This window comes from Camelus dromedarius, chromosome 34, assembly GCF_036321535.1.
Source record: "Camelus dromedarius isolate mCamDro1 chromosome 34, mCamDro1.pat, whole genome shotgun sequence".
Lineage (NCBI taxonomy): Eukaryota > Metazoa > Chordata > Mammalia > Artiodactyla > Camelidae > Camelus > Camelus dromedarius.
In genome coordinates this window covers 11,678,837-11,693,612 of record NC_087469.1, presented here as the reverse complement: position 1 = coordinate 11,693,612, position 14,776 = coordinate 11,678,837, and the positions used below count along the sequence as shown (strand labels likewise).

The 14,776-nt window shown below is 47.9% G+C and overlaps 1 protein-coding gene across 4 annotated transcripts in view; it reads right to left on the bottom strand.

Moving 5' to 3' along the window:
* SORL1 (sortilin related receptor 1) overlaps nucleotides 1–14,776 on the bottom strand; it is a 147,168-nt gene that overhangs the window by 21,657 nt on the left and 110,735 nt on the right. For all 4 annotated transcript variants that reach the window (XM_064482157.1, XM_064482158.1, XM_064482159.1 and 1 more), the window contains 7 exons: nucleotides 12,663–12,812; nucleotides 8,561–8,692; nucleotides 7,247–7,373; nucleotides 6,911–7,080; nucleotides 3,672–3,784; nucleotides 3,323–3,427; nucleotides 2,490–2,562 (listed from right to left, as the gene is read on the bottom strand). In XM_064482157.1, coding sequence (XP_064338227.1) covers nucleotides 2,490–2,562; nucleotides 3,323–3,427; nucleotides 3,672–3,784; nucleotides 6,911–7,080; nucleotides 7,247–7,373; nucleotides 8,561–8,692; nucleotides 12,663–12,812 — 870 coding nt within the window. The remainder of the gene's footprint in view (nucleotides 1–2,489; nucleotides 2,563–3,322; nucleotides 3,428–3,671; nucleotides 3,785–6,910; nucleotides 7,081–7,246; nucleotides 7,374–8,560; nucleotides 8,693–12,662; nucleotides 12,813–14,776) is intronic.

The window sequence follows — 14,776 nt, the reverse complement described above, 5'->3', positions numbered from 1 at the left end:
CTAGCCTGCTAACTAGGTTGAGCAGAAACGTTCCATTATGTCAGTGTCCCACATGGGCCCCGCCTCAGCCTGGTTCTGAAGCTGCGGGGATCACAGTGAGAGCCACCTTCACTGGCACCGAGAAAATCCCAGTGGCCGTAAGTCCTTTTTTGAAGGTTGACAGCAGAGTACATCGTTAAGTCACAACTTGCAAAGGTACGTGCGGCCAAACGGAAAGGAACGTGGGCTCTGGAGTCTGGCAAACTGGAGCTCAAATTCCTACTGAGACACTGGGCAGCTGTGCCCCAGGGCAGGTTACTAGGAGATCATCTTGATTTCGCAGAGGTGGGAATACTCACTAAAATAATGTGTGTCAAGTGTCCGACACTTAGCTAACATTCCCTTTCTCTCCTTTTCCAATCAGGTCCCACCCGTGGCAGATTAAAGAGCTGATAAGCCACTGGCACTCTTAAAAAGACCAGAGCTCGAGCTGAGGGGAAAGAAGAGGGCAGCAGAGAGAAAAGACCCCTCTTGGTTCAAGTGGAGAGCATCGTGCTGGCCGTACTGAAGGTCTACCCACCAGAAGCCTGCCAGTGCCTGCCAGGTGCGGTCTGAGAGGGCGTGATGGACGGACACGGTCAGGAGACAGTGTTTAAGTGGCCGCTTGCATGTCAGACTCTCAGCACATGTGCCTCTTACACAGGCGAGGCAAGAGAGACTCAAAGGAGTAGTTCAGAGGCAGGGATGTATCAAAATCCAGACGAGCCTCTCCAGATGACCAACCATGCGGTGGGCTTGAGGAGGACACAGTAACCAGGAGAAAGGACGTTAGGATTTTCAGGCGCCAGCTCAGAGCAAAACAGTTCAGGTCCTGCCGTAAAGCTGACCTGAATTACAGTCCTGGTGGCTGGAGACAGATCACAATCCTCTCCAAATCCCAGGTTCCTCAGCTACAAGATGAGCGTAAGAATACTCACAGGGTCGAGGGGGATTAAAAGAGATCAATTCTTGTAAAAGGACCAGCAGGTGCTCCCGCAAAAGCAGTGCTCAAAAACTGGGGGCTTTTCTCACTGTTTTTATGCTTAACCCCCTGCGTTCGCGACTGAAGGTGGTGCTTCTGGGTGACGCCACCGTGGTGTTTGTACCCCGCTTTCTCACTCTGCACACAGCTGCCCTTGGTATGCACCCCAACCAAAACACATATGAACTGAGGTTCAGCCTCAATGTCATATCCAAGGAGTTTAAGAGAAGCAACCACCGAGATTTTCAAACCCAGCTGTGACTTGCAACAACAAATTCAAGGTGCTACCTGCTTTTCTGATGACCTTCCAATGTCCCTCCTTTTCAGTACGTACGGTCAGTATGTTCTGAGTGATTTTATAGAGTAAAATTATACCGCAATCAAACCTCTAAGGGAGTGTGAACTCAGTGCACTTTTTCCAATACCCACAGCGTCCAGCTCCAAGGACTGGCTTCACCAAGCGTGGCTGCCCCCTGCCCTGACGTCAATGACCCAAGTCTTAAAGGCGACCAGATAGTGACTCTCCATGACCCAGAGCCTATTTCTCCCAGGCTCGGGTTAAAGTAAAAGCCCCCAGTCCTGTTCCACATGACACTTCCGGCTTTAACACCCACTACGGCCAGAAACGAAAGCCCCAAGTGCCAATGCTGAGACCAGGACACCCAGGCTGGAGGACGAGCCACCGTCTATCTCCCTGGGCACCAGAGCCTTCATTCAGTTGCTCCATTCACTCGCTCATCCACTCTTTCAGGGGCTCCTACTCGGCACCAGTGATGGAGTGGAGGAAACCGGAGCAGATCCTGCCCTGGGGAGGTACACGGGTGGGACGGGGAGCCGCTGCCTGGCTGGCACAGGGGTTCAGGGCACAGACTCTGCAGTCAGGAGGATTGAGGGTCCAATTCCAGCTCTGTCACTTCACTGATCGTGTGGCCGGTGACATAACCTCCTTCCAAACCTTATCCTGTCTTAGAGTGTTCGGAGGTCTAGTGAGATGAGCTGGAGGATGCGGAGGCCTGTGATGGCCGGCCATCAGCTCTCACCCTGAGCAGCTCCAGCACTAGAAACGACCTCCCAGGCATCGTCGGTCAGTGCCAATGGGGAGTGAGTGTCAGCATGGCACACTCTTAAAAACACCTAAATGAACGTGAGCAAAGTTATCTTTATCTTGGCTGGGAAGGCGGGACTCCTTCTATTTTGGACTCTGTGCATGAGAACAAGGGCTGGGCGTGGGACGGCCTATTGGAAACCCCTTTGTATGTTTTTACTGTAACAGACGCTCACTTCTGGATAGAGGAACATGTTTAACGGTCACCCGAAAAGACTCTGTGGCTACAGCAGTACAGAGGCACTCAGAAAGGCACGTGTGTCGTGGAGGGAAAGACTGTGTGAGAGCTTCCTGATCGACGCCTCTCTGTTTCCCAGTCAGACTGAAAGTCCTTTCCAAAGGGTTTCTACCGTCTCTAAACCTGCAGATGCCAGAATCCTTTACCTTGTCCTTTTATGGTGGTGATGGTTTTAGAATCACTCCAGTTGCCTTTTCCACGACTCGTCACCGCAGCCACCTTTCAAATGAGAGCGTGAATCAGTACGAAACACAGGCAATCCACCGTACGGCAAGACTCCCAAGTGAGCCAACGGGGTGAGGCTCTGGCAACAAGGGTGGAGGAAAGTATATACAGAGAGCTCCCAGATGGTCAGAAACCCCCGCCACCAAAGCAAGAGAGGGAAAGAGACCACGGGAGGGAACCCGGGGAAAGGGGATCGTGACAGCGCTGAAATGACTAAATTTCTAGTGACGGACAGGTGTCAGGGTTCTTCTCAAGGGCAGGGGTGGAGAGGGCATGTGTGTCCATGTATACGCATGAACACGCAGCCACGAGACCATCAGTGTGAGGGAGTCTGTGTATGCACTTAATGGTCTTAAAAGATGCTTTGCACAAACTCTGTCTCTGTTCTACTAAAGACATTGATGACATGTTTCATAAGAGCCCCATAACGTCAGTTTATAGGTGCCACTTATCGTAGCTCTGCATCTTCCTGCAGCTAAAGATGAGCAGAAAAGAGCTGGGCACCAAAGGAGCAGCAGCTGGAACGCCCACCGAATACTACATGCTCGGTTATGGCAGGGAAGCCGGATTTCAAGTTCTCTGTGGCATTGGTTTATGAGACTGAAAGAAAGGATGACCTCCCAGAGCGAGGGGCTGGGGACCTGGCAGACCACGAATAAGCATCTTGTGAAGGCAAGCACGATCTCACGGGAGGACAACCATCTCCCCATGTTCCAAGACCCCCCAGGTGGTGGAAACACCGGCAAACACTCACTCTGACAGTGTACTGAGCATTCACCAGCAGGTTCCTTATTTCTGTAAAGTTGCTCTCCACCCTCTGGGAGGCCCACATCTTGGAACCACTCCTGCTATATTCTACCTGAAATGAGAAGGAAAAAAAAAAAGTGAGCAATAGGTCAGTTAAGGTCTGGGCATCCTGACACCTTAAGGTATCAGGAGGCAGGCAGAGGGAGAGCAAGGCGATAGGCAAAATGATCTAATGGATGGATGATTATTTATAAGGAGACACCAAATCAAGTCCTCGTCATACAGAACACGCTTCTGCTCTGCCGGACCCAGAAATCCCCTCCACTCACCCACACGCACTCCCAGAAGGTACTTACAATGTACTCGCGAATGAGGCCGTGAGTATGGGCGGGAGGAGCCCAGTGGCCCACAATCACACCTTCCGCTTCCCGGTGGAGTGACAGCTGGAGGTTTTGAGGGGCATCTGGCACTGGAAAAGAGTCAACTTGGGGTTAAAATCCATCTGCATACTACTGGTCACCTGGAGGAATTTCCCTGAGCTCAAAACAAGGACGAGACAGACTTGAGAGCCGACAGTGGGACCCATTCACCAGAAAGGGCTGTGAGCATGGTGTTCACGTGGGCAGAACACCTTTCCTTTCTTCCAGAATGCAAAGCATGCTGTCTGCACATCCGATCGTGGCTTAGTGAGTCTGACATAGCTTTGGGGCTCATGAGGGCTGCTGGATGGAATCACTTGAAAAAGCTGAGTCACCACTGGCCCTGGGCCTTGGATGCTGAGAACTTAATTGCCCAGGATGGTGTCTGTGGCCTTGAACTCTCCCACAACCAGAGAACCATGGGCATGACTACGAAGAAATAAGACTCACTTTCTAACAGCACAGACTCCTATATTCAAATGAAGGGGATCCCCTTCAGAGCAGGCTCCTTAATGACCTCTGTGCTGGTATTTCCCAGACCCTGCTGCAGCTTCCTTTTTGTGGCTGCCTTCAGAGCCAGGCTGGAAGCCACACACAAACTTCATTTTGTCTATAGAACAGTTACTCACGTCGCTAATCCACAGCAGACGAATGCTACAGGTTGAACCCCCAACCCCAAATTCAGATGCTCAAGTCCTAACCCCCAGTACCTCCGAATGTGTATTTGGAAATAGGGTCTTAAAGAAAGGGAATTAAGTTAAAATGAGGTCATGGTCCTTAACCCAGTATGACGGGTGTCCCTATAAGAAGAGGAAATTAGGGCACAGACACCAGGACCAGGTGAGGACGCAGGGAGCAGACGGCCGTGCAAGCCAAGGAGAGAGGCGTCGGCAGAAATCACCCTGCTGACACCATGAGCCTGGACTCCCAGCCTCCACAACTGTGAGGAAGCACAGTTCTGTGGTTTGAGCCCCCTCAGCCACTCGAGCAAGTGAATACAGTGACTGTCCATCAACAGTCAGTGGCCCGCACACCCTCTGAGGGCAGGAGCTGCGCGTCCTCCACCTCCGAACCCCCGACATCTAACCTACTCCCGGCGCAGGCAGGCGCTCCGCTACCGCCTGTGGAAAGAAGAGCTACAGATGCGCTGTTGCAAAGACAGGTCCCTGGTGTCGAGGATTTGGCTAAACTACTCCACGGAATCGCAGCCTCAGCATTCATCTTGTTTGAACAAGCAGCCTGAGGGGGCTTTAAATTGCCGTCAGCTCCCAAGCAAGCCCTAGATCCCAGCCTGCAGAGTCAGAGTCACAAGAAAGTGCAAAGTCCTACCATGACTTCTCCAAGGGCCCTGGTGAGGAACAGTCTCCCGGCCTCCCGGGGCCCTCCCCTCGTGTGCTCCTTAGGTAAGACCCCCAAGTTATCAAAAGCCCTCTTTTTTGGTTTGAACTGACCAATCCCAGCCCTGACCCAGGAACTCCAAAGCCTCCACCCGTAAGCCCTGAAAGAGGCATGTGCCCCCGGCCCGGCCTCCCTCTCCCCGCCTGCAAGCTGCCCTGACCTCCCGTGCGGCCCCGTGAGGTACGCCAGGACCCCCTCCAGGACCCGGGAGTAATAAACCTCTCTATTTCAATTTCCCTGGGGGGCTTTTATTGATTCTCTGACACCCCAGGGCTCTAGTGAACAAACGTTTTAACACACAGTCCTAACACAGAGGTTCTTTCTTGCGTGTTTGCTTATCACGTCCTTCATCCCTGTCAGACCAGATGCTCCAGGCTCATCTTGCAGATTTCCTGCCCCAGGACTGGAATTCACCATTTCTTCAAGAAGCCTCGTTTGCTTTTATTGAAGAATGGCATTAGAAACGCGGACACAGGAGGAGGGTGTAGCGCAGTGGGAGAGGGCACGTCTAACACGCACGAGGTCCTGGGTTCAATCCCCAGGTCCCTCCACCAAAAGTAATAAATGAATAGATAAACCTAATTACCTACCCGCTCACAAAGAAACAAATAAAGATTTTTTAAAGAAACAAAAAATTTTAAAAAAGAAACAAAAAATTTAAAAAAAAGGGGGGGAGGGTATAGATCAAGTGGTAGAGTGCATGCTTAGCATGTATGAGGTCCTGGGTTCAATCCCCAGTACCTCCTCTAAAAATAAATAAATAAATAAAGCTAATTATCTCCCCCCCAAAAAAAATTAAAAAAAAAAAAAAAAAAAAAGAAAGAAACCCATATCTGAGTGTTGGGGGGTGGCCCGTGGCTACTGAAGATTTTCTGGGCCTTCTCAGCAAGGAAATGCATGCGTGAATACTTCCCTGAGTGCGTACACATAACTATAAATACTTTATGTGTAACCATCTGCGTGCACATTAAGATAAAGAGTTCACGTTCACATCTCCAACTGTAATCCGACTGTGAACACGGTTTGATGCCAGTTACCAATGAGAAGCTCACCAGACCTTGGGAGCAAAGATCATGGGAACAAGCAGTCACTGGCTGTCAACTGCTGTGAAGGGGGGAGGAAGGAGGGAACTCTCTGGGACACAGGAGTTTTGGTAAATTTCCTTAAAATGTATGATACTTCAGACATGCCTCATACGTTAAGGAAGATGATCTCCTAGGTACCAACTACCGGGAAATATTTAGAGACAGAAGACAGAGGCAGAAACTAGGTAAGAAATGCAAAAGAGGGCAGTGGGGGGCAGAATCTGAAATTAACTTCTTAAGGTAGGAAAACAGTATGTCTGATCATTGTATAAAGAAATAGTGAATCATTATACTGTGCACCTGGAACTAACATAGTTGTAGGCCAATTATGCTTCAATATTTTTAAAAAAAATTGTGTTTAAAAAAAAGAGTAGGTGGGAGGGTACAGTTCAGTGGTCGAGTGCATGCCTAGCATGCACGAGGTCCTGGGTTCAATCCCCAGTACTTGCGTTAAATAAAAATAAATAAATCTAATCCCCCCCCCCCAAAAAAAAGAATATTGAAAAAAAAAATAAAAAATATTAGGTGACATAATAAGGAGAATAAATATTCAACAATTCAGCCGAGACCATAAAACCTAGCCACAAAACTTCTCTACATAGGAGGCACGTGGAGTTATGTTCCCACACTCTGAAGCATCCTGGGAAACTGTCTGAAAATCCCACCTAAGGTCGTGCACCTGCAAACACTTACATCCTTCCGGAGTCCTCAGGGTCACGAAGTCGTTGGTGCCGTGCATCTTGCTCAGACACTGGACTTGGACTTTAACCTGGTACGTGGTGTCCGGCTTCAGCACTTTTAATGCTGTGTTTGTTTTATTGCTGTGGGTCTCCACCGTCTTCCACATGCTGTCTCCAACCACCCTGGCCAGCAGAAGAAAGACACTGTCACACCAAAGCAGCAGGGGGAGGCTGAGCTGTCTGAACCAGTCAACAAAGAGCTGCTCTGGGCACACACGGAGTTTACAGAACATCCGGTGGCAATAAGAACATCATTTTCTCCTCCCGGGGGGGCAAAGATGGGACCCACCTGTAGTAGACGACGTACACGCAGGAAGCAGTGGGCATCTTCTTGGGCCGTGTCCAGGTCAAAGTGACATCCCCAGAGAAGTCAGCTGTCCACTGAAGATTCTGTATCTTGTATACGTTTAATTCATCTAGAGAGAGAGAAAGGTGAAAAAGAGAAAGTGGTCTCTTACAAATCCTTGGATTTCAAAGGACCCAAGAGGTTCCTTGACTTCAGGCAGACCTGCTGTGACCAAGATGGTCAGGCCACAATCCTCACCTTAAGACATTCCAGGAAAAAAAAGTTCAAGCCTTCCTGTACTAGTCTTTCCCAGGGTCTCCTAAATTTCCAATCATATTTTCCCTTGCATTTCACCTTCTTGTCTGCACTGATTAGAGCCTGTTTCCCAGCAGAGAATGCTACAAATCCAAGGACGGTGTCGCAGCAGGTTCCCATTAGTGCTGCAGCCTGACCGTTTGTGTCCACGAAATCCACATGCTGAAACCTCAGCCCCAGCGTGACGGTATTAGGAGGTGGGGCCCGTGGGAGGTCACTAGGGCCGAAGGATGGAGCCCTCACAGTAGAGATTACGGTCCTCATAAGAGGGACCACAGAGAGCTCCCTCACCCACTGCACCAGGTGAGGACATGAAGAAGACGCTGTCTATGAACCAGGCAGGTGGCCCTCACAGACACCGAATCTGCTGCTCCTTTTTTTTTTTTTAGGGAAAGAGGTAATATTTATTTACTTATTTTTTAAGTGGAGGTGCTGGGGATTGAATCTGGGACCTCGAGCATACTAGGCAGGCACTCTACCACTGAGCTACCTCCTCCCCCTAATCTGCTGCTGCTTTGATCTTGGACTTTCCAGCCTCCAAAACTGGGAGAAATATGATCCTGTTGTTTGTGAGCCACTCAGTTAGAGCAGCCCAAGGTGGGGACTAAACGCACTCTGGGCAGAAGGACGGAGCTGACTCCACCCCAAAGCCTGAGGCTTGCAGGGCTACTGCGGGCTCACCTGAGGGATGGCCATCCGAAACCAGTCCAAGACCCGCCTTTCCCAGGGGGCAGGGTGTAGCTCAAGGGGTAGAGCGCTTACCTAGCATGCATGAGGTCCCGGGTTCAACCCCCAGACCTCCTCTGAAAATAAATAAACTTAATTACCTCCCCCCACTGAAAAAAAAAAACGGAATCATACAAGACCCGGGACGAGGTGGGATGCGGAGGCAGGACAAGCCTCACCCCACCTGGTGCTCCAGAAAGTGGGCAGATAGAGGGAAAGCTCCAAAGGGCTCTGCCTCGGGGTTCCCCGGGCAGGTCCTCGGGGGGCCGCACTCACCGCTGCAGGCCTGCTCGTCACTCTCGTCTGAACAGTCCAGGAAGCCGTCGCAGCGCTCGGACAGCACGATGCAGGCTTCGCCGTCCTCACACCCGAACTCCCAGCTGGTGCAGATCAGGGTGCCGCGCGTGGCTGCAACACAGCACACGGGTGGGGGGCCACGGTCACCAAAGGCTGATCGTGCTTAGGAAAAGCGAACTAATCCGCTTCTGCTTCCAAAGACCCTCGTCTGCTGTCAACCACGGGGACACGCCTCCAGCAAGAGCCAGAGCCCGGGAGTCAACGAACCAGAGTGTGAATCCTGCTCCGAGCGCTGGAGCCAACCGTCTGCTGCGGGCACACCTCCTTTTACTGCGCTTCGCGGATAAATGTGTTTCTTACAAATCAAAGGGTTTGCATCAAGCAAGTCCGCCAGTGCCTTCCTTCCCCCGGCATTTGCTCACTTTGTGTTTCCATGTCACACGTTGGTAATTCTCACTCTATCTCAAACCTTTCCATTATCATTATCTTATTATGGTGACCTGTGATCAACGATCTTCGGATGTTACTACGGCAAAAAAAATTATGACTCGCTGAAGGCTTAGCTGATGCTTAGCATTTTTTTAGCAATAAAATATTTTTCTTCATTTAAGTATACAGTCAGTTTACAATGTTGTGTCAAGCAATAAAATATTTTTAAATTAAGGTCTGCAGATTGCTTTTTAGACCTAATGCTATTGCACACTGAACAGACTACAATTTTGTGTGAGTGTAACTTTCATATGCACCAGGAAACAAACAAAAACTTGTGTGACTCACTTTATCGTGATATTGTCTGTATTGTGGTGCTCTGGAACAGACCAGCAATATCTCTGAGGTGTGCTTGTGGTGCCCAAGTGCTGGTCCTCTACATGAAACTGGGGGGACAATCCCATCCCTACTGTGTCCGCAAGGATCCACTGAGATCCGGCACCTGGAGTGATGCCCGGCTGACAGCAGGCATCCACAAACCGTCGCTCTTCCTCGCCCGTTCTCCTAATTATTCTGCTCCTGTTAGTGCATCTGCAGTCCAGAAGGACACTCTGCCTTCTGGTTTGAGCAATACTAACGACAACACGATGCATCACAAGAGTAAGTGGCGTGTCTACTGTATGTGGTACCTTAACTGCAGAGCTCCGCAACGTATCTCACAGAAAATGAAAAAATGCAAATAAAGAGCAATTGATAAATTAAGAGTTACACAACTCACTGGCTATAAACTATAATCTGATGCTCTCTCCAGTTCGGAAAGTAGACTTAAACTACACGAGGGGCTCTGAGAAGGAAGCAATGACAACGTGATTGCAAATGATCCTAAAAAAGAAGAGGAGGTGACTACAGAAAACGAATCTGCTGCCCCAGGTGGGCGGGGCCAGGCCCAAGTCAGCACCTGGGGCCTTCAGTCTAGACACCCACACCTGCCTGCCCCACCCCGGACAGGAAGGTTCTATCGGAACCCAGCCCCACCGGTGAAGAGGACCTAACATTGCTCTTGCGTCTTCACTACAAAGCAGCCCACGTCCTAATCCCCGGAGCACGTGACAGTGAGCTTACATGGCAAAAGGGACTTTGCAGATGTGACTGAGTGAGAGACCTTGACTTAGGACTTTAGCATGGGTCATCCAGGCAGGGACCCAATCTGATCACCTGGGCCCATAAAAGCAGAGACCCTTCCCCAGCTGCGGTCAAAGATGAAGATGCGAGTTCCAAAGAAGGACCGGAGAGACAGCACGTTGTGAGCTTTGAAAATGGAGGAAGGAGGCCCCTGGAGGCTGGAAAAACGAAAGGGAACGGATTCTGCCCTGGGGCCTCCCGAGCAAGCAGCCCTGACTTCACCTCGGTTTTCAGCCAGTGAGACGTGGGTCACATTTCTGACCTACAGAAATGTAAGGAAATAAACGTGTGCTCTTTTAGGGCCCGAAGTTTGTGGCAGTGTGTTATCCTGGCCGGAGAAAACGAACACACACTTGAACCCCTGCATTCTCCCAGATCTTACACTGAGGATTCTACGCTGGTTTCCTGAGTTCAAACTTTAATTTCCCCATTGGGACTAAGAAGCAAGCCCCTTCTAGCTTTTGCTGCCTGCTGCATGCAGACATGCCCACAATGTCCCATGCAGTGACTACACGGACACTGAAAGAAATGACTGAAGAGGCCAGTGAACCACGGTGGTTATTTGAGGGCAGAAAATCTGCACGAGTGGTTCTTCACAGTCTTCTGGGGGGACTTCGAAAACCACAGGTTCCTTGGACCTGCCCCAAACCTTCATGACACTGAGCACTTGCAGTATTTCTAAGCTCCATGGTGATTCATCAGCTGTGGCCGGTGCTGAGGACTTGTGTTCTGGAACAGGGACAGGTGACCCCGTTTCCCATCTGAAGCACCGCATCCACTTCCAAAAACCACACTCTGAGATGTAGGCAGAGAAAGTGGATAACGTTCTCATGACAACAACAGGCAAGAAGGATGGGTCAAGGATCCTGGGATTTTTCTCCTAGAGACGGAAAGATACAGGGATTGCGAGAGGGAGGTGGGAGCGAAATACGCTAACAACTGCCCTCAACTAATGAGTTTCCACACGAAAGAAGGATTAAGACTTCTCTGCCTGTCTCTAGGATGGAGGGGCAGACTTCAGTTATTTTTACAGAATTCTCTAATATGGTCATTCTTAATGGGAGAAGGGAAATATCAAAACCACTTGTGAAGTTTTTTTTTTTTTACAAAGTATAATCCCCCATTTCCTGGAAAATCATTGTATTATGTAGTTCTGTTATTTGCTGAGCCAAAACTGGTTTGCCTTGAGAAGCTTGAAGTGAGGGTTTGGTTACATAAACTGCATTAGAATATTTAGAAGGGGCTTGAGAACCACTAGTGAACAGTCTCAGAAGCCTAAGATGGAATTCATCCCTCCATCTACCCACCTCTTCACCTTCTCATCATCCATCTACCCACCCATCCATCCGCTGAACACTGATGGAGGTCCTACCATGAATCAGCTACTTACTGCTCAAGATGCTAAGGATATGGTGATGTGTTAAACACAGGACCTACCCTCAAAGAGCTTACGTTCTATTGAGAGAAACAGCAAACAAGTAAACAAAAATGTGATTTTAGATAGTGATAAAAAACTACAAAGAAGCATACAGGATTCTACACTCAGAAGGGGATTGTTTGGAAACCTGCAAACAGAATTATTCTTCCTCTTGGTAAGAATGTGGCAAGATATAATCAAACAACAGCTGAGCAGTAACACTGGAGGGTGTTTGAAATTTCTTTATGAAACATATATTTTAAAAGGAAGAAAACAGGATTTAGAAACTGGGAATAAAGTTGTCATTAATCTCTGAAAATTCTTAAACTGATTATTAAACAAATGATTCACGGGCACTTGGAACAGAAAGCAGTGGCCTTCAGGGGCCAGCTTCTCTAAGAGTCATGTCACACTCATCTCATTTCCTTTGTTGACAGGGCTGTCTGATTAATGGGTTGAGGAATACTGTAGACAGAGCACGTCTTGAATCTAAGACCCTTAACCAAGCAACATTCTTACGTAAAGGTCTATTGGAAACAGGCTAAGGAAACGTACTGAAAGAATACTCATAAATGAATTAATCTTGCCCAGGAGGAAGGTCCTATTTCATTTCCTCTTTGTTAATTATGTTTAATGTTCTTACTGTGGCTTAGATGTTACTTACTGGCTCAGATGTTCGTACTATTATTTTGGTAAGCGTTGGATCAATCTGCCCTGTTATTTTAATGTCCCAAAGGGACACTTTGTTCATTCTTTTAATGTAAGTGCAGAATTCTACACTAATCCTCATTTAATTTCTCTGTCATTTTGGAGTATTCCACCCTCTAAGAGGTCTCAATGCGGCATGATGAAAAGACCACATTTTGTACCAGAAATACTGAATAAATGCCCCAATCTGTTACTGACTAGGTGATCCTCTTTGAAGCGTACTCTTCCTGTCTCTAAAACGGAGGTAACACCAGTATTATTATCGCGAGAAACAAAGCGCAGGCAACGAGATACCACGCTCCCTGTAAGTCCCCCCACGGGGGCAGCGCCCTGCCCATGACTCACGACAGTTGGCCTCGTCCTGGCCGTCCTGGCAGTCCCGGTGGCCATCGCAGCGCCTCCAGTTGGGGATACACTTCTTCGGCTGGTGGCACTCGAACTCAAACCGGTCACACCGCCCCAGCTGGGTGGGCGTGGAGGCAGCAGTGACATTGGCTGGAGAAGAGAGATTCAAAGTTCACTTGTTAGTACTGACGGGGCTGGACAGCAACAGCAACCAATTCGGTGCACTGGAGATTTCGGTGCTTTAGGAATTACGATGGGGACCCGACAAGAGACTTGAGCTCTGGCTAAGATAGCAGATGGACGGATGAGACACAGGCCTCTCCCCGGGCTCCCTCACAGGACCCCACTGAAGGCGATGGAAGCTACCAAACTTTGGAAGCTGGAAGGAGAAGACAGACAGGGGTGACTGACTAAAGATTCCAGAGTAGGCTGTACTCTACCCTAAACTGTCTGGGGAGAAAGCTAAGAACAGGGGCAACACCACAGAACCCTCAAGAAGCTGGACAATGGTGTCCCTTAGCTGGGAGAGAGGAGGGGACGGTTATACAAGGGACTGACCGAGAGGTGCTAAAGCAGCAGCTGGAACCCTATGGTCCTCCCCTACCCCCCCCCCCACGAGATGACCGCCCTTCCACCACCCGAAAGAAGATGGGGGAGGTGTGAACAAACAAGAATACTGTACTGAAAAGGCAGGATTAAACCTAAAGGTTGCTGACCTAAATGGCCATTGATAGATGACTGGATAAAAAAGCTGTGGTATATTTATGCAGTGGAATACTACTCAGCCATAAAAAGAATAAAATAATGCCATTTGCAGCAGCATGGTTGGACCCGGAGATCATCATTCTAAGTGAAGTAAACCAGAAACAGAAAGAAAAATACCATATGATATCACTCATATGTGGAATCTAAAAAAAGAAAAAGAAAAAAAAACACTAATGAACTCATCTACAAAACAGAAACAAACTTGCAGGCATAGTAAACAATCTTATGGTTACTGGGAGAAAGTGGGGGGGAAAGGATAAATTTGGGAGTTTGACATTTGCAAATGATAACCACTATATAGATAGAAAATAGATTTCTTCCGTACAGCACAGGGAACTGTATTCAATATCTTATACTAACCTTTAATGAAAAAGAATATGAAAACAAACATATGTATATATATGCATGACTGGGACATTATGCTGCACACCAGAAATTGACAAATTGTAACTGACTGTACTTCAATAAAATAAATAAATTTTAAAATTTAAAAAAAAAACAAAAAACTAAAAATTGCTGAATGTGAAGGTCCTTGCCATCTTCCTCAAGAACCCTGGCAGTAAGACCCTTACTCTCCAGGCCAGAGATTATAAAAATCTTCTCTAGGCAAACTGATCACTCTCAGAGACAAAGAGCCCAACCATGAGACTCCAGGCTAACAAGCCCACCCATGTGTGCAGTACTTCTTAGCGTTTTAAAGTCCCTTAAACACAAGAAGCAACCCAGGATTCTCTGAGGAAAACCTGTGACATGAAAAACAGAAACCAATGCAGGCCCTAACTTTCCCTCCAAAAAAGGAAATCTGGAGGAAACAGAGACTTTATAAGAAGAAAACTTCAAAAATAAATACCTTTGATATGCTGAGAAAGAAAGAATAAACATTTATCTATGAAAAAAACAACCAGATGTCACAAAAAAGGAACAGTACTAAAAATTGTAATGCTATAACAGTTAAAACCACAGTAAATGAAATGGAAAACTTAGTTGAAGCGTTGGAAGACAGAGTTGAGCAAATTGTTCAGAAAGTAGAAAAAGTAAGAGATGAAAGAAAAAAATTTTTTTAAGTTTTAAAAAAGTAAGAGGACCAGATCAGAGGATCTCATATATAAACGACAAGAGTTCCAGGAAGAAAAAGAAGACAGAGAAGAAGATATTAATGGGATATTTCAAGAAAAATTTCCAAAACTAAAATAAATAAATTTCCAGAATGAAAGAGCCCCTCATGTCCAAACATTGGATGGGAAGTGTATCACTGTGAAATTTTTAAACACTGGCATCAAAAGGAAGAATCTACAAACTTCCAGAGAGTTAGAACAGGTTACCTATAAAAAATACAAATCAAAATGGCC